Consider the following 24518-nt stretch of genomic DNA (forward strand, 5'->3'; position numbering starts at 1 on the left):
CCAGAAGTCTGAGTTAAAGATGTGCAGTATATGGCTCTATCTTATCTATGAAATAATCTCTTACATACCTAAAATTGAATAATAGAAATAGAAAATATGACAAATTTATCATAGAACAACGCAAACATGTGGTTTTTGTGTTTACACCACGCCCACTACAGCTCTCTGCTGCTCCTCCATCTCTCACTCAGCAGAGGAGACAATAGGTCCAATACTGGAAACACTATAAACTTAAAGTCTCTAGTTTTCTCACTAGAAACCTTTTTGGAAAAGAAATCGTTAGTGGGGTCTGAAAAAGTCAAATAGAGCTCTGGTAGCTGATCATGATGTGATAAATAATTTTCCAGGACAACTTTTACTTCCATGAAAAACTGATCAACCATTTTCCAGGTTTATATACATTACTCACAGGTGCGGGAATCACCTCTGTATCACTTCAGGATTGATTTGTTCATCATCATTTACGCTAACATGCCTGACAATAAAGACTAGTTCATCGATTTATCTGAGCTGACTGATGCAGTGATGTGTGAGGTCATCATTTCCGCATGTTGATCAACTGTGAGAGGCACAACCTTCAGTTGTGTACATCCATCTACCACCCACTTAACGGCAGAAAATAGGCAGAGAAGAAGAGAGTGGGCGGGAGGGAAGCAGATCTGGAGCGCAGCTTTTATTTTATGTACCTAAACACTGCATCTATTTACGGAAAAATACATGAAATTCATCGTTTTTGGGAGGTTTGACGGTGATGCAGCGACACGAGACACAGCGGCCACATGGCAATGATTCTCAGCAGGTATGACTGTGTGTGTGGTGTAGTGAATAAATGATTTACAGTAAGATCACTCAGTACATTACTGTTGCATAATACAACACAAAGGAAATGAGTGAGCCACTTAGTACAGTGGAAAACATTTAATGCTTTCATTGCAGGTAATGAGACAGCTACAGGGAAAATCTGATAACAAATTAATTATATAAAAAAGTGCTTTTTAAACTAAAAAACTGTTATACAACTCACACTGTCCCGTCTAAAACAAAGTTAATGCCAGAAAATCAAAATGCAAAGGTTCAACTCGACACACTGAATTTAATTTCTACATCTCTAGATTTTCTGTTACATGTACAATTTATTTTACAGTGCACATATACTGTATATTCAGGAAAATGATGTTATTGCAGTTAAGTTATTTTGCAGCAGACTTTTTTTTTTACTTGTTATTAGAAAAGAAGAGCTCAGGTGTAACTAATGACATTAACGACGGCGCTCTCCAGTTCGGGGTCTCCAACACGCCGTGACAGCGAGCGAACAAGCACAGTATTAAAGTCCTGGAACTTGTTCACATGCAGTAAAAGGAACGCAGACATGATTAACATTATCAGTTACACCTGTGCTCGTCCTGCTGCGACACGTCAGGGTGTCGAGGAAAAGATACAAGTACAAATGTCAAGACCGGCTACGACTGGAGAAAAGCTCCGCTTGTTGAACTTTACAAAAGACAAAACAAGATGTCGTTAACAAGGTTTTTGTGCTCGAGCCTGCAGGAGGAGACATTACCATTTTTTATGGTTTATGCAAAGCGCTTTGAACTCCCTTGTTGCTGAAATACGCTATACAAATAAACTTTATACGACCCCTTGAAGCTGTTTCGCTACCGTTGGCAATTTGTTGAAATGTTGCGTAGCTACCTGTGATCAGCTCCTTCATTTCCTTTGTGCACTGTATTCTCTGAAAAACGTTTTAATCAAAACAACTCACCAAATTTAAAGCGGGCATACTGACTATTTAGACTATGCTTAATTATGGAGCTTATTAACAATCCTGCATGGAGCTTGTATGTCATATGTTTTGGGTTTATACCAGCTCATACTGGCGTGTGAAGGAAATGTTCTTCCAACAAGTATTTTTATCCTCTTGCCAGCTTCACTTCACAGCAGTAAGAGACTTAATTCCTGCTGGTGAATAGTGAATCTCTAGTCTAAATGAAGCATACCATACAGTACAGTATCTATATTCAGAAATAGATTAAATGGGTGGAAGGAAAAATAAATAAATTAACAAAAGGTGCGGAGGGAGTTTGCATCAGCAAAGAGAAAACTATATACTTCCTCATAAGAGAGGGATAAATCCATTTACTGTGTTGCTACGAGATACGGTATAAAAGTGTGTTTAATTGCTCCTTAATGAATAGTTGCCATACGTGGTCCAGTCATTCGGGTCGGGGAGGAAGCTAAGATGGAGAGAGGGAGGAGTGGTCTTCAGGGTGGAAAGGTAAACGTTACCATACAGAGCGAGGGAGGGAAAAAAAGCAGGGCTATCTGAGTGAATAGAAAGCAGAGTCGAGGTGGAAGGGCAAATGAGTTACGCAAACTGTGGAAAAGCGGCCGGGCTGCAAAAGTCGGGAAGAATGGCTGACGAACGGCAGCCAGGTGGAGGTGAAGTGAGGGGGCGTGCGAGGCGCAGATACAGTGAATGACTGGCAGAAAGATAGAGAGAGAGAGAGAGAGAGACGGCGAAGCGTTTGAGCACTCTTGTGACAGTGGCAAGAGAAATAAAGGAGTGACAGAATGAAGGACTGAATGACAGACTGGGGCCAGAGGTAGAGAAATGAAAGAGTGGGGACACTGAGCTGGAGTTTTTATTTCAAAACCGAAGGGAGGGGACACTGGGGAGACGAAGAGCGAGGCTTGATCTGTCAGTCAGTCCACTGGAGGCTGGGTTTACAATAAAGACTCAGAAGAACTGTATCAAAAACCGAATGAAACCAACATCCATTGTTGATTTTCACACAGACTGAGGGTCAAGAAATCGTTTAAATTCCCATTAAAATTTAATCCGTAGCTACTAAATATTTCACGACTGCATTTAAAAACAAACTTGTGTCAGTGCATCTTTGCCTCGGGCCTCATCTTTGTGGTCAATTGGTGAGTGTACACACATAGAGACACACAAATACTACAAATACAACCTAAGGTGGCTCTCATGCAGCAGGGTGCTTCAGTGTGTGTGTGTGTGTGTGTGTGCACCACATAGCATGAAGGGCTGGGAGATGATCCAAACATCTGATAGCGCTGTGTTCATCGCTCCGTCTCTCACGGCACGGCACCGACTGTTATTAAAAACTACAGAGTAATATCGGAGCTGTCAGTCATCCCTGAGATTAAAGACTAAGCCCTATTTCCTAAGCGCCACAGGTCTGGATAAATCATTATCAGCTCCCTGAGCCTCAGGCACTAACACTTGGTTAGCGCTAGCCAGGCTATGCTAACAAACCCACATCAAGATAGTGGTGCTGCAGCAGGACTCCGGTGAGGCCGCCGCCACCATCGCTGCTGCTGCTGCTGCTGCTGCTGGGAACGATGATGACAGGAAATGATTTCAAGTCTGGATTGCTGATTTCCCAAAGTGTTAAGGGCAAATGGGAAAATTCAACAGGCTGTAGAAATGCTCCCTTCAAGTGCTGTTGGAAATGTCACAATCATTAGCTAAATGCACACGAGTAATCCTGAATAGCGATGGGTGGGAGACTTTCAATTAGCCTGAGATGTGATCGGTCCCAGCAGTAGTGAGGCGTATTCCAGCCTGAGGGTTTGAGGATTAACCTCATACAATATGAGTTCACTTTTTGCTTATTTATAAAGATAAAATAATAAAATGAAAACATACTTTGGATTAAGATTTACTTTTTTACTGTAAATACACTCCACATATCTTCACCTTTTATCAATACTTGGTTATGAGTCTATGGTAGATTTTTCCCAACTACACCCTCTCGCTGAGAGAAATAATATATACAGTTTATAATACAGTATATATGTAGGCTATACTATCCGTATACATACATGTACTGTACATTAATGCAGACTCAGTTGTATCTGCATGAAAACTGAGCTATCCGCATGTTATATTCATAGAACATGTTATATGAATGATCAGATCGATTTTCAGACCTTTTTTAGAATAATGCTGCAAAGAAAAAATATGAAGAAGCGCCTTATAATTTGAAAACTTTGAGGAGGTCTAACCACTATGAATGCATGATAATCCCTGTATCTGCTGTCCGCCCTGTATTTACTGCTAATCTATTTAAATGCTGAGCAGACATTTCTCCAGATCATCACGGTCCAAGATTAAACTGATGAGGAATTTCTCCTATCTTTCCTTTTTTTTTGGTTTGTTTTCAGTTCATTACTGACTGTCGGGCTGAAATACCTCAGGTATGTGAGAGCAGAGATAGTGTTGCACTACCAGGTGCAAACAGGTCAGTCTAACCCCCGCCACCATCCCCCTCCTATCAGACAGAGATAGGACCGACTCCCTGTTGAGAGCATTTCTTCACGTCTGATAGCCTGTTCGTATCTAAAACTCAGCCTTAAGGCAGAGACAGGGGCCAGTCTGCAGATATTGAATTCACACTTTCATTCCCGATTCGAGTGCACACAGTATATTGCCACAGAAACCGGCTCGTCTTCGGCAGCAACCTATTACTCCTGCAGTTGACAGTGACAACAGTTTCTCACTAGCTTCATTGAAATTCCACGTGTGTGCAAAAAAAAAAAAAAATGTGCGGAGCATGTAATGCGATTTTGGATTATTGACAACATGAAATATATTTATGAAATACAACACATTGGGTGTTTCAGGGATGCAACAATAAAAGGCCTGAACGTATTTCCATTATGGTCTCTGGTGTATTTACAGCCCGCAGCCAAAGAATATTGGAAAGTGAGGATTAAACTTTTTCAACTAAATCAAAAAAGGAGACGGTATTTTTTAAAAGAAGCAAACAAGGTAGAAAGATAACCTCGCCGCCTCTGCAGTATCACATCAGAAAGAGTTGTTGTATGAAATTATTTGAGGTATTATGTTTAAACAATCTATTAAAAATGTGTCTGTCCCACTGGTGCAACTGTGGAGCTGTGTGTTCCCGATGGACCTTGTTTTGTTTGTATTTTGTGTACACACACACACAAGGATGCGCCCGTATGACAACCCAGATGACATGATACACAGTGTTTCACGTCTTGACAGGTGGTGGTGGTGACGAACCGAGAGAAGGCGCCGCAATGCAAGAGGAGGAGAAGGAGAAGAAGAAGAAGACGACTGCAAAGCCTGCGAAGCATGCGTCAACCCAGGTTTCCTCAAGGATACACACAGCGCGCTTTGTTGTGTAACACTGAGTGTGAAGCAAACGGCAGGCAGCAGGAGCATATGTGGGAATTCACTGGGACACTTGGGAATCGAGAGTGAGATCCTGGAAGAGGGACATAGTGAAACTCAGGTGACCGCCAAGGAAAAACAACATTTAAAACATCTGTGTCAAGTAGATGTTTTAAGATATTGTGGTCTTGACTAACAAGTAGTGAAGGGAATAACGGCGTTATAAAATAATGGCGTTACTAACAGCGCTACTTTTTTCAGTACAGTTAAGTTACTGTTTCCCCTGATACAGTACAACGCTGTTACCGTTACTGACAATAAAATGCGCCGTTAGGCCGTTACTTGACTCAAGAAGTCCCATCGGAAAATAATAAACCCGTTTAAGTGTAGGTTATATACACATTATTTACATTTTTTCAGAAAAAGACGTTTATCTGGAACCAACCAACACACACACTGACTCCACAACACGCTGTATCACTCCGCCTTCCACACGCTGCTGATCTAAACAGCTGATTGGTGGAGTGATACAGCGCGTTGCAGAGTCAGTCTTTGTGGAGGAATACAGAGTGCGTTAGTTAGTGTTAGTGTAAGTAGTTATATAAATGGAGATTAGGGAAGGAAGTCCAAGAAATTTGACACATTTGAGCAATAGTTACTTTCCTTTTGTCATGTAGTAAGTAACTAGTAACTATAACCAATTACTTTTTCAAAGTAACGGGCCCAACACTGCTACAGTAACAAGTGTCTTCCCTGGATCGACGCCACTAGTCTGGCTAAATGCCATTAAACACACGGCACTCAGACAAATATCTCCGACCTGACTCGTTAGCGCAACTGCCTGAGGTTAAATCTAAATGAAACAAGTGTGTGTGAGCGTGTGTGTATGTGATCGAAACCATCCCACTCATTAATGAAACCGAGAAGTTAATTAAAGCTACAGTACGTCTCTGGAGGTGGGACAGTTTGGAGACGACACTTTACTACAAACTGTGAACCTGCTCTGCATCAGAGAGCTGTTGACACACACACACACACAAGGAAAGAATATGAGATACAACGTAGAAATACCAGCAGAGGGGAATGGCCTTAAAATGAACCTAGAGTTAAAATCAGAATCAGCACCTCTCTAGCAACAATAATTGAATATTTATTAGATTCACAATGATAGGAGGATATATATTGCAAGTCTCTGCGCTGGATTGCATTAGATTGTACAGATGTAATAATAAACTTATGTGCACACACAGAAACTAAACTGCACACACATGAGAAAACAGTGATGTGTTTTCAACCTCTCTCCTCCTTTCACCGATCAAACTCGACTTCGGCTTTTATCTTTGATTGATCCGCTCTCACCCAGGGGTGAAAAAGTAGCGAGAGGAAAGCTATAATTTCATCACATCTGCCACCTGCCACACAACGGGAGGGAGGGAGGGAGGGATTGGGGGAGGGGGTCTACACATTCAGCACATTCAACCTGGGAAGAACAAGAGGGAAAATTCCTGTCATTTTATATAAGTGGAGCGCACGTCTGCAGACAGCACCGCTTCACTTTAAAGTGTGGTGGAGAAAGAAAAAAAAAAAGGAAAAGCCGAATCCCACACGCATGCTCAGTTTCTGTTAAACTAGGATTATAATTAAATATGTTAATTGACAATTATACCAGTGGCCATTAATTGAGGGGTTTATTTCATTAACTATCATGCTCTGCTGGTTCAGATACATAAATGAATGTGGCTTCGAATGTAACAGTGTATTATAACAAAACCAGAGGACGGAGCTGAGTTATCAGCTGGAGGGAAGCCCAAGAAAAACCATGAGCATGTGTGTGTCTATGCATGAGTGTGCTTGAGTATTAAATTAATGCTGCAAACAGATGCACTGCCGACTTTCGGAGCCGACTCGAGGATTAGGCGCAGCAGGTTGATGGATCCATTGTGCGTTTGTGTGTAGGGAAGTGTGTGTGTGTGTGCTCATATTGTAGTTGTGAGTTGATGTCAAGCCACAAGTGAAGTGTGTGGCATTTGAGAACAAAAGAGGGAACTGAATTAAGCAACAGAGGTCTAATGAGTTTAACTCTTAACACACAGTCGACGTCACACAAACACACGCACTCAGAGCAGTTGATCACTTTGCCATTTGTGGCTCATTAACTGTTGGAGCTCATCGATCACTCAGCCGCTCTGTGGCCCTTTGTGGAGAAACTATGAAGTTGTGTTTTGCAGGCAACTGACAAAGAGGACTCCAGATAATTACATTTCCTTATGGTGATGTAGAAGCAAGAGTCTACATAATTCAGTTTATATGTTGCTTTGTTGGGAAACACTATATTTCATATATGTAGGTACAGTAAGATGACTTTCTGCTTTATGGCTTTAAAGGGGAGCTATACAAGTCTGCTTTTCCGCTGTTTTGCAAACCCTCCTCCCGGCCATGTGCATTTGTTTTTAACGAAGCCAGCGAGACAGGAATCCATGGAGCAGTGGATAACGTTACGGGGACGTTACGAAGATTACGGGGTGTGTTCGTGTTGCACAGCACTGAGACAAGAGCTGGGACACCAGGTCGGCGGCAAGGTTGGTTTTAGGCCAAGAGACGCTATGTGGAAGGAAGCGAGTCTCCATTCTCCCTTGTAACAAGTTCACCATCACAATCACTCCAAAGCTGTTTAATTAAGGTAAAAATGTAGCATAGTTAAGGTAAACATCTTGCATTGTTCCTCTTCAATATCAGTTGACAGATTTACATATCCAAAAAGATAATGCAACAGCAGCATCCATTTTATTTTAGTGTTGTGCCCATGACCACCTGATGAACTTAGGTCAAATATTCACAAATAGTGTTGTCTCTTACATGTAAGCAGTTACATGTCCCTCCATGTCCATCAGGTAGTTTGTAAACTGCTGTTTGGTGCTGGAAAGGTCATGCACAGTGGGTTTATTAGAGCTTTTTTGTGGAAAACAGCTGGAGACTGTGGCTGGTAATGATGTGAAAGCCATAGGTCAGTTAGACTGTCACAACCCAAAGTCATGATCCAAAACTATGAACTGAAAGATAAAAGGATAAAAAAAAACTAAGGGGCAACACCAGAGTAACATGAAGTAAATTACATTCAAAAATAACCAACATGCATTATGTAATGTCTAATATAATCTGTGCACACAAATTTGCTTGCATGGACATTACTGGGTGCATAAGAAGCTGTGAAGTGTTTCAGCAGCTTCCACATGAATAAACACAGACCTGCAGATTTGTTTTGTTTCCGACTTGTCGCAGGGGGCACTGCATAATTCATGGAGGACAGCTGCGTCAAGAGTTGCGCTGCTTTTTGCATAACACCGACTGCACGGCACTTGGCACTCTGTAACCGAGGGCACTGAGGGAATATCTTCTTCACAGTGATGTCCAAAATTACATAAACTGGTAGTTCACTTCTGTGTAGCATCAACAGCAGCTACCAGTGATGGACTGGGTTATTAATAGGCCTCCTTTTTATCCAACCGCCCACGCAGGTTGCTGACACCTGCATACTTTGCTGCGGGGCCGGAGATTTATTGTATAAATGCTGGGGTTGTGTTGAAGAACAAGTTCAGAGTTTTTTAAGAAGAAAATGAAAGAGATAAGAAGAAAAGAGACAGATGTGAAGGGGAAGGAAGGAAGGAAAAAAGGAAGAAGGAAGGAAAGACCTTTTATGGTGTGCAGAGCGGGGGAAAAAATGCTTCCATCACTTTCTTGTCCTCATTTCTCAATCCAACCCAGTGAAATCTCACATTCCATTCTCTCCATTTTTTCTGACCCCCCCTCCTCCTCTCCTCTCCTCTCCTCCTAGTTGCCGCCGCCGTCGCCGCCGCTGCTGCCGCCTCCCAACAACATCAGACTCTCATTCTCTCTCTCCCACTCGCTTTTTTCACTGGCATCCTTTGAATTCTGTGACTCCTTGCCTTCTGTACCCACATACATATATGCTCCCTCTTTCTCTCATTCTCTCTCTCTCTGTCTCTGTAAGCCACTTGTTACCATGGCAACCCCACAATGGGCCTTATAAAGCTAATAAGTGGAGAGAGCAGGAGGGATGAGCAAAAGAAGACAGAGGGAGGAGGGAGAGGGAGGAAGGGAGTGAGGGAGGGGCGGGATAGAGAAAAAAATAAATGGAAAAATAAATGGGTGCCAATCTATTCCTGGTGTTGGGAGAGCGAGGAAGAGACATACATAGAGAGAGAGAGTGAAACACATAGAGGTAGACTTATTCTGAATGCATTATAAGTTGCATCTGTAATATGCAGTGAACGCTTGTATAATATGTTTCTATTATTATTTTCATTTATTATTGGTTTATTTGTTTGGTTCTGTCCATGTTGTCTTATATATTGTCTTATTTCTACTGTGTCATATGTGTTGTTTGTTAACTCATTGAGTGCCGCGCTCCTTTCCAAAGTTTTAGTCAAGTGTACCGGCAATTTAGACCATTTTTGACGATTTTTGTAGAGCCACAGTGTATTCTATATTATTGCCACCAACACATACTGTGGCTCATATTGAAAGGTTTAACTTAATGCTTCAAGTGGCCACAAACCGTTTGTTTCTACGTGCCTCCGTTCCTGAGAAAAGTCAAGCTAAACATGGCTGGGTTTCACCAAAATCCCTCCTTTTTTTCTAGAAAAGGAGATAGAGCGTCTTTTATGAAAGGTGCGCTGTTTGTGTCTGTCGCTCTTCTCACACTCGCATTTCTGGATCAAAGGGCTCGTATAAGATAAATATATACAACACTTGTTGTTCTATTCACAAAACCACCATCGGGGGCGGGGGGGGCGCCACTAAACAACAATAACACAGAAGCACCGTGCCGTGTCACAGCTTCTCCCCGCGGAACGTGAGGGTCTGTCGGCCACCGCGGCTCGGGAATACCGGTCCCGCCGGTGGTCGCGGTCCTTCTGTGGTACGGGTCGGTGATGCCGGTCTGCTTTGGCCCAGAGACCATCAGATTTTACCGCGGGAGGACTTTGGGGAGGACACGGTGTTGCTCCAGATGAAGACCGGGCGGACAGTCGGCTGAGAGCTTCCTGGTTCAGCTCCGAGCAGCTGGAGCAGCTGGAGCAGCAGCGCGTGTGAGAGCAGAGCAGCTGCTGCATCTGCATGCAGAACTCGTTTGCAGAAGCCGAGTTATGATAAAAACTTCCAGATCATGAGCTGTCATGTGACTTTGATCGTCATCTATTTCAGTTCTCCTCGTCGTAGAGTCCCCAAATTTACATATAATGTGTATTAAAGTGTCTATTTTCATAATTTAAAAAAAAAGCAAAAAACGTAAAATTACGTTTTTGGCACTCAACGCATGGGAACGAAAAACGAGAAATTACGTGGTTGGCACTCAATGAGTTAATCACCCAACTTGCACAACAAAAAAGTATTAAGAACATTTTTTTAAAAGTATAATATGTTTCTGTAAGTGTGGTTGTTTTAATCTAAATGTACTTCATCCATTTACACGCGACGCAGCACCAGAGAGAACACTCTCTCCTTGCGTCTTTGCATCCACAGACACATTTTCCTCCAGCAATGTTTTGGGAAACTTTTCAAAGGATGGACTTGTCTTGGCCTCCATGACGTCATCCATGGGTTTGTGAAGAGCAGATCTACCTCAGGATCTTTTCAGTATCTGACTCTTTACTGAACTCCCCGGCTGGTACAAAAATGGGCAAAAAGACGGGGCCGCGAGTTAAGACTTCGACTTCATACGGGTTCAGGTTTGGGTTTTTTGAGTCTAATACTCCGTTCCTAGTGTTTCTAAATAGAGAAGCTCATGATGCGTTCAAAGAAAAGAAAAAAAAAACAACTGTGGTCAATAATTGCTCTGCGGTCCTTGTGCTGAGACGACATCAGAAGCCAAGGCTTGTTACGTCGGTTCAAGTAGGAAATGAAAGGACTCTTGTTACATAAACACCAGACTCGTGCTTCAACGGGACTGTGTGTGTGTGTGTGTGTGTGTGTGTGTGTGTGTGTGTGTGTGTGTGTGTGTGTGTGTGTGTGTGTGTGTGTGTGTGTGTGTGTGTGTGTGCACCTGTGGATTGGTAATGAATGTGTTTTTCATTTGAGGCACTACACGGATCAAAGTGTAACACTGGGGCTCTGAACTGCTCCTGGATGAAAGTCCGGCTCTGCCTCTTCTGCTGGCGCCTGATAGCGGCGGCGGGAGTGTGAGGAGAGACGGGTTGGACTGAAACCCAGGTGAGAGAGCGAGAGAGAGGAAGTATTCACAAGCGCCTCAGCAGCTGACTCTCACCACCAAGGCCGCCGCTTCGCCATGACAACGGGGAATCTCATCGCTATGGTAACACAAAAATTGCGACTAGGAAATGTCACAAAGGAAATACTGTACGGGTCGGGAGTAAATCCAAACTCCAAGTTCCTCTTCTGCAGTGATACAGCGATTTTGTTTGTTTTTTCAATAAAGTTTAAAGGGATAGTTCAACATTTTGGCAAATTGGCCCATTGCCATAATCCCTATAGTTTTAGGAGTAGGTTTGTTACCTTTATTTGTCGGTGCAAGCTATTTTTAGAACGGCGGAGCAGAGCCGCGAGCTGCTCAGAGCTACGCTAATGGGATTTCTTGGTTTCCCTCATCAAACTCATCAAATACACAATCCATCAACTCCAAAACGCTCTGGTGGACAAGTTGTGACCTGCACATTCACCACGCTATGAGATAATAATGCAACGTTACGAGACAGAGTTGTTTTCGAGGTAAATTCAGAGACTGCTTGCCGAAAAACTGCACTTGACAGGAACGTGCATCAGCGGTTTTGCATGAATTTACCTCGAAAACAACTCTGTCTCGTAACCAATTTGCCAAAATGTTGAACTATCCCTTTAAGATAACTTCAGAAAATAAAATACTGTCATCACTATGATCATTATTTGTGCAAATACCATGTAAACAGTTCAGTTGTATGAAATCTTAATAGCGTATCATCTGCTGGTTATTAGTTATTCTAGGTTTCACGATATAGGAACTTTTGTCAATCACATCAATAATGCATCTGGATAGTAAACACGTTTTGCATTATTTAGTATTTATGTTCCTTTTTTTTCATTACTGTATGTGAACAAAATGAAAGTACTGAAATGTGTGTGTGCATGTGCAGATGTAAGACTAAACCGCCCTCATTATGACATTGCTCTGACGAAATACCTCTCGTTTCATGGAATATTCCTTTTGCAAGAACAACTTTTTTAACTCAGTAGGGGGGGCGTCGTTAGATGAAGCTAACACTGTTTCATCTGGTCTGACACTAAAAGGGACTTCCCCATAGGAATAACACAGCATCATCTACTGATGTCTTGGAGACTAGTTTGCAGGATATCCGGTGCGGTTTTCCCCCAGAAGGAGCTTGTTTTCATCTTAATTTTCCTTTCAAACTTGACTTGAAACTAACACACAAGCTGAGAATAGTTTTCACTAAAAAAAACTTTACAAATGTTCAAAGAGGAATCTGATTGGCAACTGCATTTGGCATTTAAAGACAATAATTTCAACACAATTACTGCCAAGTGGTGGATTCTCTTACATAGGCAGCGGAAATCTGTGCAATAGAAATAGTCAAGTTTGGTGAACTTATATGTAACTTTTATTTAACCTCCTGAGCTGGAGTGTGACCTGCTCTGAACAAGAGGCAACTATGGTTTGACATGTTTTAACCGAGCAGCACAAAAGCTCCTCGTGACCTGCTCCTCTTCACCCCTGGCAGACGCAGCAGTAGGTCCCCTATTAATAAAGCATGATGTGCACTCGTGCGGTTTTCAAACCCACACAACAGGTCAAAACGTTCTGTAGGATAATTCTTAGTGCTCGTTGGAGCATCCTTCAATTCCAGGTGCAACTCACTCACAAGTCTGGCCTGCTGGTCTAAAACCAGCAATTCAACTCGATGCTACTATATGATATGTGAGGAACTTCCCTGTCTGACTCCTCGGGAGGTAGAAATAAAAAACAAAAATATTTGCAAAGACTATTTCACTGTGAGATCAGCTGCAACCACAAACTGACAGTATCTGACTTGACATATTTGATCTAGCTCACAAAGATAACAGTGTTACAAACCTGCCACACAGTTCAACCTACTTTCCATTTCAGCATTCATCCTTGCATACTTTACCTTTAAGTATTTTTCAAGGTTTTAAGAACGATGGTAAAATAAAATGAAGGGAAGCAAGGTACTGTACAGTTTAAACAAAAATGTAATATAATATGATGTTGATGTTTTTTCTGGAAATAACACTAACTTTATATATTATGTATTTATTGTTGATCCTATCCACGATTTTCTCTCACACAGACAATCTCCCAGCTGTCAGGTGTGACGTGCCCGCCCCTCCTCTCTCTCTGACCCTGTCAGGTGTTTGCCTCCCGGCTCTGGGCAACAGTACGACAGGAGCAGAAAGATTTCAATTTCCTGGGACCCAGGGCAAAAGGATTTAAGTTTCACTTGGTTTCAAGGCTCGAAGAATTTAAACTACTCTGAAGTGAGACAGATGGAGTGAAGAGTGGATGCATCGACACACACACACACACACTCTGGCTGAATGCACGAGGAAAAAAGACGCACCGAACACTGACATACTCAACTTGCTGAGTAAATGTGTGTTTCATGCATTCCTGATGCCATTAACTGAACAGGGCTAAAATAAGCCAGCCACTCACGAGGTCAGCAGATGGCTAATATACATGATGGATGGGATATTTTAAGTATATTAAACTCATTTTCCACATTGGATTAAGTCATTTCCATTCATCACTAGTCCCTGCCCAAGAGAAATTGCCCACTGTTACTGTGCTAGATGTAAGACTGTAACACTTTAAATGCTAATATATCTGTTTTGAATGACAACAATACATAAACACAAAGGATTTATGATCAGACAAAGACAAAGAGACCCGATTAGACGAGTTTTCATATTGTGATAATCCCCTTGAGGCGACAACGAGACGACCTTTAACACTAATTGATCTCCCGCCACGTCACGTCCGTTTCACGGGACTTACCGTTGAGCTGGCAGTCGTCGTTGGAGCCCGCAGAGTCTTCCTGGTTGGGGCTGAGGGGCGGGCTGGCGGGGGGGCTCGTGCTGAAGCTGGCGTAGCCCAGCGACGAGCTCACCTCACTGGGCTCACAGCTGTGGTTGACCGGCCTCTGGACGTCCAGGGATGAGGACAGAGAGGTGCGCTGCTTGGGCTGCATGCAAAAGAAGAAGGAGAAGAGTATAAAGGTTAGAGAAATAATAGTTTTTATACACATAACTATACAATATACTATAATAAATGTGTTCTTTCTTCTTTTTATGTGACTTTTAACTTAAAAGTAAATGTTTCAGTTTATTTAAAATTAAAAATAGGCTCAAAATTTTGACTCAAAATCTAAAATATCCCAGCTAAAGTGTTTCAATGTTAGAAAGTGTGGTATGCCGCTGTGTGGTGCTTCACACATTAATGTTATGGAAGTCATGCAGTCGAGGTAATTTGACAATTTGAGGCTCTATAACCAGCAATCATCTGATTTCAGTCTACAGGGGATGTTTGTAAGTCAGTGCAGTATCTTCCCTAAATTACCAAAGCATGTGTGAGTGTCTGCAGCTTTGTACTCGAGTCACAATTTTAGACTCATTAGTTCCAACACCTGAATATGTTGTGATGTAATAAAACACACATATGCCAATGTGGTTTATGTAACATGAAGAGAGGGATGGAGGCAAATACTGTATGGAGAGGCAACAGAGACAAGAGAAAGAGAGAGAAAGAAATGGACAAAAAAAGAAAGAGAGGGAGAGACATAATGATTGCTTGCAGCCAAGTGAGAGAGTGAGAAAGTGAAGCAGAGAACAACTCAAACTGTAGACTGGCATCTGGTAAACACATCTTACATAATGAGGCATTTGCAGCTCTCAACAACCTGCTGCTACGCTTCGCAAACAGCTCAGGCAGTCGAAACCCTGCTGGTGTGTGTGTGTGTGTGCGTGTGTGTGTGTGTGTGCGTGTGTGTGCGTGCGTGCGTGCGTGCGTGCGTGCGTGCGTGCGTGCGTGCGTGCGTGCGTGCGTGCGTGCGTGCGTGCGTGCGTGTGTGTGTGAGAGAGACAGAGAGAGAGAGGATGTAGGAAAAGTGAATAAATACAGTGGAACATAAAGGTGAACTAACATCCAGAAATACCGCGAGAGACCGACACATGACAGTGACGATCCTTACGAGGCCTTTGCTGCTGCACGTGTGTGACACAAGATACAAAACCTGAACTTTAAAGGGATAGTTCAATAATTTGGCAAATTGGCCCATTGCCATAATCCCTATAGTCATAGCAGTAGGTTTGTTACCTTTATTTGTCGGTGCAAGCTATTTTTAGAACGGCGGAGCAGAGCTGCGAGCTGCTCAGAGCTACGCTACGGAGGCTAATGGGATTTCTTGGTTTCTCATCAAACTCATCAAATACACAATCCAACAACTCCAAAACGCTCTGGTGGACAAGCTGTGACCTGCACATTCACCACGCTATGAGATAATAACAGAACGTTATGAGTTGTTTTAGAGGCAAATGCAGAGACTGCTTGCCGAAAAACTGCCCCTGAAGGCAACGCGCATCAGCAGTTTTGCATGAATTTGCCTCAAAAACAACTCTGTCTCGTAACATTCCCTTATCTTAAAATCTCGGCGGTTCTAAAAAATAGCTTGCACCGACAATTGAAGGTAACAAACCTACTGCTATGATGACTATAGGGATAATGGCAATGGGCCCATTCGCCAAAATGTTGAACTATCCCTTTAAAAGAGTGAGAAGCATTGAGAAAGAGAAGAAGTGAGGAGGAGATGGAAAGAGAATGAAAGCCGAGGGAGAGGGCGCTTTCTTTCTGTGCAGGGTGCACTCAAATTGGGTTTTGATCCATCTTCAGATCAACTGCGCTAAAGTGAGATGAAAACAAAAGCAAAAAAAAACAGGAACAAAGAATTAGGCTGAACAAGGCTACAGCATGAAAAATGAAAAGAGGACAGGACAGGGAGAAATGAAAAACTGAAGATGAAAGGAGGCAGCGAGTGAAAAAGGCAGTGTAGAAGAAAGAAAATGGTAGAGGAGGGGAGAAAAAAAGAAATTATGGGAAGAGGTAAGTAGTGGTGAGAATTTTAAACAGGACAGGAGGGATTTGGAGAGGAAGGAGTGAAGCTGTGGAGGAAAGAAAGAAGAAAGGAAGGAGACGGGGACAATGGCATCATAAAGGACTGAGGGACATAGTGATGATAAAGAAACGGAGATGAGCATCTGAATTTATCATGAGAGAAGGGATGGAAGGAAGAAGGGAAGACAAGATAAAGGAGAAAGGAGCGAGAGGGAGGAAAAATCTAAAGAGGGAAATAACTCCACTAAAATATAAAATAGATGTGTTATTATTAAAAAGAGAGGTATTATAAGAGCATTGATATCATTAAAGACATGTTAGCTTTGCATAAAGTTAGGAAACACTGATCTTCTCATCTGACTTCTAGCTTCAATAAAATTCATCATCATCCCCAAACACTAAAACTTTAGCTACTGCACCAAACTTTTAAAGTCACCTTGTTCTCTGCGAATAAGCAAATGAACAAAGGTCACATCAAGATATTTTTACACACACATTGTAGCACCGGTCGATAACAGACAGGGGTTTTTCCACATGCGTGACTCTAACATAGAGGAAGCACAGATCCTGCACTAATGTCCCAAACCAAAGAGGCCTCCATGGATGTGAATGCGACGTGGCCGCAGCAGTGAGATCGTCCTTTTTTTTTCCTTTCCTAGTGGAGAGTTGGTCAGCGGGGAATAACACCACAGCAGCGACATCCCACAGAGACCGCGGGGGAATTAAAGGAGCAATGCATCAACCAGACAAGATCACAGCAGCACAGAAAAAAAGCCAAAAGGAAGGAAAGACAATGATGTATGAGCCCAACAGGGAATCAAACAGGCTTGGCAAAGGGAACGACACTACACAGAGTCATGTCATGTGCTTTTGTTTTTTTTTATTTTTACTAACTTCACAAAAAGCAATGCAGATTGATCAAATGTAGTGTGTGCACTGTGCCACGGGCTTAACAACCAATTTAAAGGGACAGAAAATAAATGAGAACGATGCAGCTGCAGTGATGTGACTCTGTGGCGTTTCAAAGCGGGAGGCTGAGGCTGCGTATGTGTCCGAGTCTTTTGCGAAGCGTCTCATGTTTAATGAGTTTAATGCCAACTTCAACGTCTCCTATTCATCCTCTAAGCATCTCTTTATTCTTCTGCTTATCGCCGCCTTGTCTCTGTGTGTTTTGATTCTGCTTGTTCCTAACAACTAAAAAGGCGTCTTCTCTCTGGACTCGTGCTTATTAAAGGGATAGTTCAACATTTTGGCAAATTGGCCCATTGCCATAATCCCTATAGTCATAGCAGTAGGTTTGTTACCTTTATTTGTCGGTGTAAGCTATTTTTAGAACGGAGGAGCGGAGCGGCAGGCTGTTCAGAGCTACACTATGGAGGCTAATGGAATTTCTTGGTTTCCCTCATCAAACTCATCAAATACAAAATCCCCAAACTCCAAAACGCTTTCGTGGACAAGTTGTGAGCTGCACAATCACCACGCTATGAGATAATAATAGAACGTTACGAGACAGAGTTGTTTTAGAGGTAAATTCATGCAAAACCGCTGATGCGCGTTGCGTTCAGGGACAGTTTTTCAGCAAGCAGACTCTGTATTTACCTCGAAAACGGCTCCGTTTCGTAACGTTCCATTATTATCTCATAGCGTGGTGATTGTGCAGGTCACAACTTGTCCACGAAAGCGTTTTGGAGTTTTGGGATTTTGTATTTGATGAGTTTGATGAGGGAAACCAAGAAATTCCATTAGCCTCCATAGTGTAGCTCTGAACAGCCTGCCGCTCCGCTCCTCCGTTCTAAAAATAGCTTACACCGACAAATAAAGGTAACGAACCTACTGCTATGACTATAGCGATTATGGCAATGGGCCAATTTGCCAAAATGTTGAACTATCCCTTTAAGAGCTCTCTCTCTCACACACACACACACAATGACACATTAGCTAAGCGTACACACACATGCACACACAAACTGTAGTTCTGGTTGAGGCTTAGCGTTAACAATGCAGACGGGCGGCAGGCTAATGAACATGTCATGCCCGATTGGAAGGGGATTAATGAGCACAGGCACACAGATGTACACAAGGACGTACACACATGCACATGCACATACACATGAAGCCGGGTCCTCCGTGCCTGAATAAACTCTAGCAAAAACCAAACATCCTCCTCCCCCCGAGGGAAAACATTCTGTTTAACACTTCACTAATGTGTTTAGGTGCTAATAAATGACATACCCATTAGCTAAAAAATCTAATTGCTCACCTACGACGAGGTGAGATGTGCTTTTGCAGTGTGAGGTTTTGTTTGTTTCCGTGTGAAGCTGAGGGACCGTGTGCTAATTTATGAATAATGTGATAATCAGTTATCATAAAAATGATCATTGATCACCAGATCAGGCACCGTAGAGTTAAGGAGTTGGGAAACAAACGTGTTGATGAATGAAACTTGAACAGAGGGAAAACTATCTGTGCAAACTGTATGTCGTATGGTAATTATTCCCAAATCTTTTGCTGTTTCCATTAAGTCTCCTTGCCGGCTAACTAACTCAGCAATTTAATTATTTAATAATAATTCATCACTAGCAGGGGACTGAAAAGTAATTATCATAATCATAATTGATATTTTCAGTTGTTAGAGCAACTCCCCTCCTGTTAACAGTCACTTACAGTTAATGATGCTGAATACGGAGCGATGCACACGTCTTTTTTTTTTTTTCATATTGTGGGTTTTTGTTTGTTCCCTTTCTTTCCGCGCTTGCTCTTTGTTTTTTATTCTTATTCTTGGTCTTTATTTCAGCTGCTTCAGACGTCCACGCAAAGATGTAAACACACAAACTCACACAAAAAGCTCAGAAGAGCGAAGAAGCAGACGGCCCATCAGCATGCAGAAGGGGGGGGGAGAGGAACAAGAGAATAGAAAATAAAAAGGAGTAAACATCCAAACCCTTTTCCTCCCACATCCAGAACAAATTATGCAACTCCAACTATTATTCTATTATTCAGCTCTCAGACGCTGCATCTCCACTTTCTGCCGCTCATCTCTTCCCTCTTTTTCTTGTGATGATTAAGCTACTTTTTTTTTCCTTTTTTATTCTCTGTATTTTAGAAAGTTTCCACTCAGACGAGGCTCTCAGCTGATGACACACTTTGAGACAATCCCAGATCACATTAGCATAAACAGAGCCACCTCTAAAGGCTCAAACATGGTTCACACACTCCCTGTGCTCCATCCACAATCACTGCAGCACAGTCAGTCTGTGTCCTCTCATCCCTCCACTTTAATCAGGAAAAAAATCTCTTGTTCTTCCATAAGAAGTGCTGACATGAATAAAAATCCTCTTTTTTCCCCCCTTCCCTTTGGACTGTAAGGAGATATAAAATGCTTACTGTACAATCCAAAGTGCTTCTCAGTGAGTCAAGATAAACGCAGTAAGAGGAGCACTCATATGAGGTCACCCTTAACAATTGGCCAGAGTGTGATTTGTTAAATAAAACAAGCAATGACCACTGCTAAAAGGTTTTAAACCTTCATTTCAGTTCTTTACATTTCCATCTGGTTGGAGTCATGTGCATTTGGGTCCAACTCATCTATTCTATGTTTCTTAGACTAAAAGAATTAACCCAAAACTTGGTCTCAATATTTTCCAAGGAGGTGTCAGGTGTCAGTCAAATTGGCCCATTGCCATAATCCCTATAGTTTTAGGAGTAGGTTTGTTACCTTTAATTGTCCGTGCAAGCTATTTTTTAGAACGGCGGAGCAGAGGAGTGAGCTGCTCAGCGCTAAGCTACGGAGGCTAATGGGATTTCTTGGTTTCCCTCATCAAACTCATACACAATCCAAAACGCTCTGGTGGACAAGTTGTGACCTGCACATTCACCACACTATGAGATAATAACAGGACGTTATGAGACAAAGTGTTTTTGAGATAAATTCATGCAAAACCACTGATGCACGTTCCTGTTGGGGACAGTTTTCTAGCAAGCAGTCTCTGCATTTGCCTCGAAAAGTTGATGTATTGTGTATTTGATGAGTTTGATGAGGGAAACCAAGAATCCCATTAGCCTCCGTATCGTAGCTCTGAGCAGCTCGCGGCTCTGCTCCGCCGTTCTAAAAACAGCTTGCACTGACAATTAAAGGTAACGAACCTACCTAATTTTGGCCAATTTGCCAAAATGTTGAACTATCCTTTTAGAGTGCCACCGTCCTGATTGTGAGGGATCTTTGCTACCAGAGCATGTTTTACTTTTCTTACTGTTAATAGTAGTAATAGTAATAGACTGTCAGGCTGCAGAAATCAAGCATTTTTAAGATACAAAACAAAGAAGCTTGTTAGCTAATCATAAAGTTCAAGCAGGTCGGATCATCATTAGAGTCATACTGTACTTGTTCTTTTGAGCTACTGTTTCCAGAAGCAATAAGAGTCTTTCTACTTGAAGTCTTTCCTCTCATTATGTGCTATCACTCCACAGGCTCCGTCATTATCCACCATCTGAAACTGTGAGAAAGGCAGGAAGCTTTACTGTAGCTGCTCACTCTGAGCTGGAAGTGATTCAACCTTGTGTCGGCTTCAGAGCAATCAAGCAGTTTACCTGCCACATCTCTACTGGCAAAAACAATTTAACATGCAGCGCAGAGGCCAGCGGAGGCTAGCAGGTCCACTTGACTCATTACTAATGAGGTGAAAGAACAACACGACTTGTTGAAAATCATCATACTGTAATGCTTCAGACGAATTCTTTCTTTTAATACAGGTGAAAATTGCCAGGAAGTAGCTCAGATGTGAAACTGCAACCATGAACCCTCTGCAGAGCGTTAGCCAGGGTGTGAACTGTAAATCTGTTTTTGAGAATGTCTTTGAAAGGTCTCCTGGTTGTCCATGTTCAGGTGGACGTAAATAAGCCAGCAGGTATAAGATGAGAGGAGTGAGTTGACCAATGTAAGTGAGAGTAAATGGATCATTTTTCCCTCTCTCTCTCTGCACAACTGCAATGATTGTTTCATCGATTCTGTGCGTGTGTTTGTGTGTCTGCATGACTCATGTTCCCAGAACTGCAGGGTGCACACATGGGCTGCAATTATTACACAGATCTGAGGAAATTTGCTAGAAGATTAACTGACTGGAGCAACGGGCTCAGAGAGGGATCATCAAGTGACTCTGTGTGTCTTTACTCAGCACAAACGCGGGGCCACGGCGGCGAGGTGATTGATGTGTGTGAACAGATTAATGAGCTCCAAATGCCAAAGTGATTAGCGATGAGTCTGATAAAAGAATCTGGAGATTTTCCGGTGGGGAAGAAAAAAAAAAAAAAAAACATCCTACAGCTCCACAAACGGATAAATATATTGACACGAATGTTCAAAAGCAAGTTTAACATGAAACAAACTCAACAAATGGAAACAAAACAGCAACATGCCTTGATATCAGGCGACAACTAACAACTATTGCACGTAATAATTAATCTGTAGATGTTTTAAAATGTGTTTTTTACATTTCCACACACAACAATGTGAAAACTTTAGCTCCAGCTACAGTAAAGAACTACGAATTGATTATTTTTAGGTTCTTGCAAGAATCTGGATCATGCCTTTTTCCTTCTTTGATGTAACATCTTGCAATACCATGATCGGGGCATCATCATTACATCATATATGTGGTCTTGGTGTGAAATAATTACACAACCACACCCCCTCGGATTCTCTCTGCACTGGTAGAGCCTGTCAAGTCGTTGTTCTTGTTGTTGTGATCTTGTGGTATTGTAGATTGACTACAATTAAGCTGTCATCTCCAAATTACTCTCCTATGATGTTAAAATTACACGTATCATCTTTAAGGTTATCCGATCGGTGCTGGACAAAACAAACCCTCTTTATTTCATGATACGCACTAAAATCGATAACCGTTTTTTTTTTTCTCCCCGACCTTCGAGGTCACGTCGATTGAGGACAATGCTCTTCGTCGAGCTCTGCTGCTCAAGAGCATTTTGACGGCACTCAACTGAGGCTTTGAGAGTGTGAGACACTCGGCTTCCTCCAGGAGTTCCTCTCGATGGACGATGATCAATCCATCAGGCTACCAGCCTTCCTCCTCTCTTACACAGCCACCACCGCCGCTGCCTCCTCCTACAGTCGGTGACAGCTGTGTCATATTATGCTACATTTGCTACATCAAGCGCTTTGTGTGTCTCTGCATCCTCTCAACCTCAGTATGTGGAAAAAATATCTATTATCTTCACGCCTCCGTAAAGCCTCAGCCACCAGTTAGTCTGCCGTTATCTGCACTCCACTTTGAATGCGTGTCTGTGGTCAGGAAAGCTATATGCTCTATCACGCTCTCATTGTGTGCGTTGTCGTATCTGCTCATACATATGTAACGTGTTCACGTGTGACAGAAGATACGACTGTGTGTATTTCATACTATGCTATATGCAGCACCTCATGCATGCATATGTGTGTGCTCGCTGGTATCACACCCCGAGTCACACTTGAGAAGCAGCAACAAATGGAAGCTGTTCTCCGTTGCTCTTCCCCAGTCAGAAACTCATATTTCTACTTCTATTCATGTGGACTTTTACCTGCAGGCAATCTATCTGCTTTATAATGCCACTCTGTTTGTCATCTCTGCCTACTCCTTCCTCCTCCTCCCTCTGTTCCTCTGGCTGAGGTGAATTTTTTTAGAGGTTTTTTCCTAATCTGAAGCAAAGGTCAAAGGACACATGGTGTATTATGTCGTACAGATTGCAAAGCCTTTTAAACAAAATAAATAAAACTGACTTATCTAACTTTGACAGTCACAACTAGACGATTAGTCTTGAATGTAACTTTTACAACGGTACACGGATTTAAAAAAAACAGCGTTAAACAAACATAAAACACAAGCTAACATAATAGGTAATTTGGCAGTGTTGCTACAAGTACAGGTGAGAAAATAAAATATGAACCAGAAAGTCTGTTTTCAATAACACGCCCCGGGCTTTGAAGGCTTATCTGATGCGGCACAGCCATATAAACATTCGTCAGGCTCGTACAGCACTGGATATGTATTACTGTACAAGAGCATTTTCTCCTGCATCTTGATGATCGCAAAAAGGAAAAAGGTTGAATTGCCACAATGATATACAGAGCTGTTGCCTGATAACGGTAAAAAACGTTTCCTTTTTTTAAGATGACAAGTCTCTGCGAGCGTTATACATTGTACCGGCTCAGTTTGTGCCTCTCGTGTGTTATCATCACACTCGTAAAGCTAAACGTCCACTTCTCTGTCTCGCACATTTAATACAATATGACAAAAAGAAAGTATAGTGTAGGAAAACATAAACAAATGCAAAACGTATAGAAACACGGAAACTTTTCAGTCTTGATTTGCGTTGCACAAAACAAGCAAGCACATATTTAATTTCCAGCTATCCCCTGAAGGAAATGGACTGAAAAATTCTTGTTTCAATATAAAGCTGACACAAATTTTGTGTTAAAAGGGTCCTTGAGTTTTCTGGAAAAAAAATATTCAAGTGGTCCTGAGTGTTTTGAATCACCAGGGACTCATCCTTCAGAAAAAAACAGATGCTCAGTTCTATGACTCAAATATAATGATAATATGTGAGAGGCACAAAGAATGAAGAGGCCACTTTCTGATATGGTGTGTAATAATGTTGATTCGAACACTGCCTTAACCCTGGAGGACCCCTCGTTCTTTTAGATGTGAAGCACATGCACACACGCACACAGACACAGACACACACTGGTCCTCACAGAGACAGAAGAGGGGAGAGATGGTGTGAAGATGTGAGAGCGTTTTATTTCGCCTTATGTGATCATGTGATCGTCTGAGATAGCAGCTGAAGCCTCTGTGGGAACAAACACAAGCTCTATCATGTGTTTGCTGATACCAGGAATCTCTAGTAGGCAAGTAATGGCTATAAAACCATACTGTTAAGATATATATATATATAAACACACACACAAGCTGCAGTAAAGTAGGACACTCAGCCAGTGGATATAAAACCGATAACCCCTGTGATGTAGTGTAGTATGTGTGCATCTCCGTCCTCCCTGCTTTCGCTCTTTCTCCATCTTTACATCCAAGTGATTACTCCTTCACGTCCCATCTGCTCAGTGATCAAGAGCTTGTGGAGATCTAACATGTTCGGGCAGACAGTTTGCACAAGAAGCAAAGGATAAAGAAATAAAAAACGACCCAAAACATT

General features: G+C 42.2%; 1 protein-coding gene across 3 annotated transcripts in view; it reads right to left on the minus strand.

The window, feature by feature from the left end:
* anks1b (ankyrin repeat and sterile alpha motif domain containing 1B) overlaps positions 1-24518 on the minus strand; it is a 232954-nt gene that overhangs the window by 77478 nt on the left and 130958 nt on the right. For all 3 annotated transcript variants that reach the window (XM_083999607.1, XM_083999606.1, XM_083999608.1), the window contains one exon: positions 14208-14394. In XM_083999607.1, coding sequence (XP_083855733.1) covers positions 14208-14394 — 187 coding nt within the window. The remainder of the gene's footprint in view (positions 1-14207; positions 14395-24518) is intronic.

Source organism: Trachurus trachurus (genome assembly GCF_905171665.1).
Source record: "Trachurus trachurus genome assembly, chromosome: 23".
NCBI classification, from domain to species: domain Eukaryota; kingdom Metazoa; phylum Chordata; class Actinopteri; order Carangiformes; family Carangidae; genus Trachurus; species Trachurus trachurus.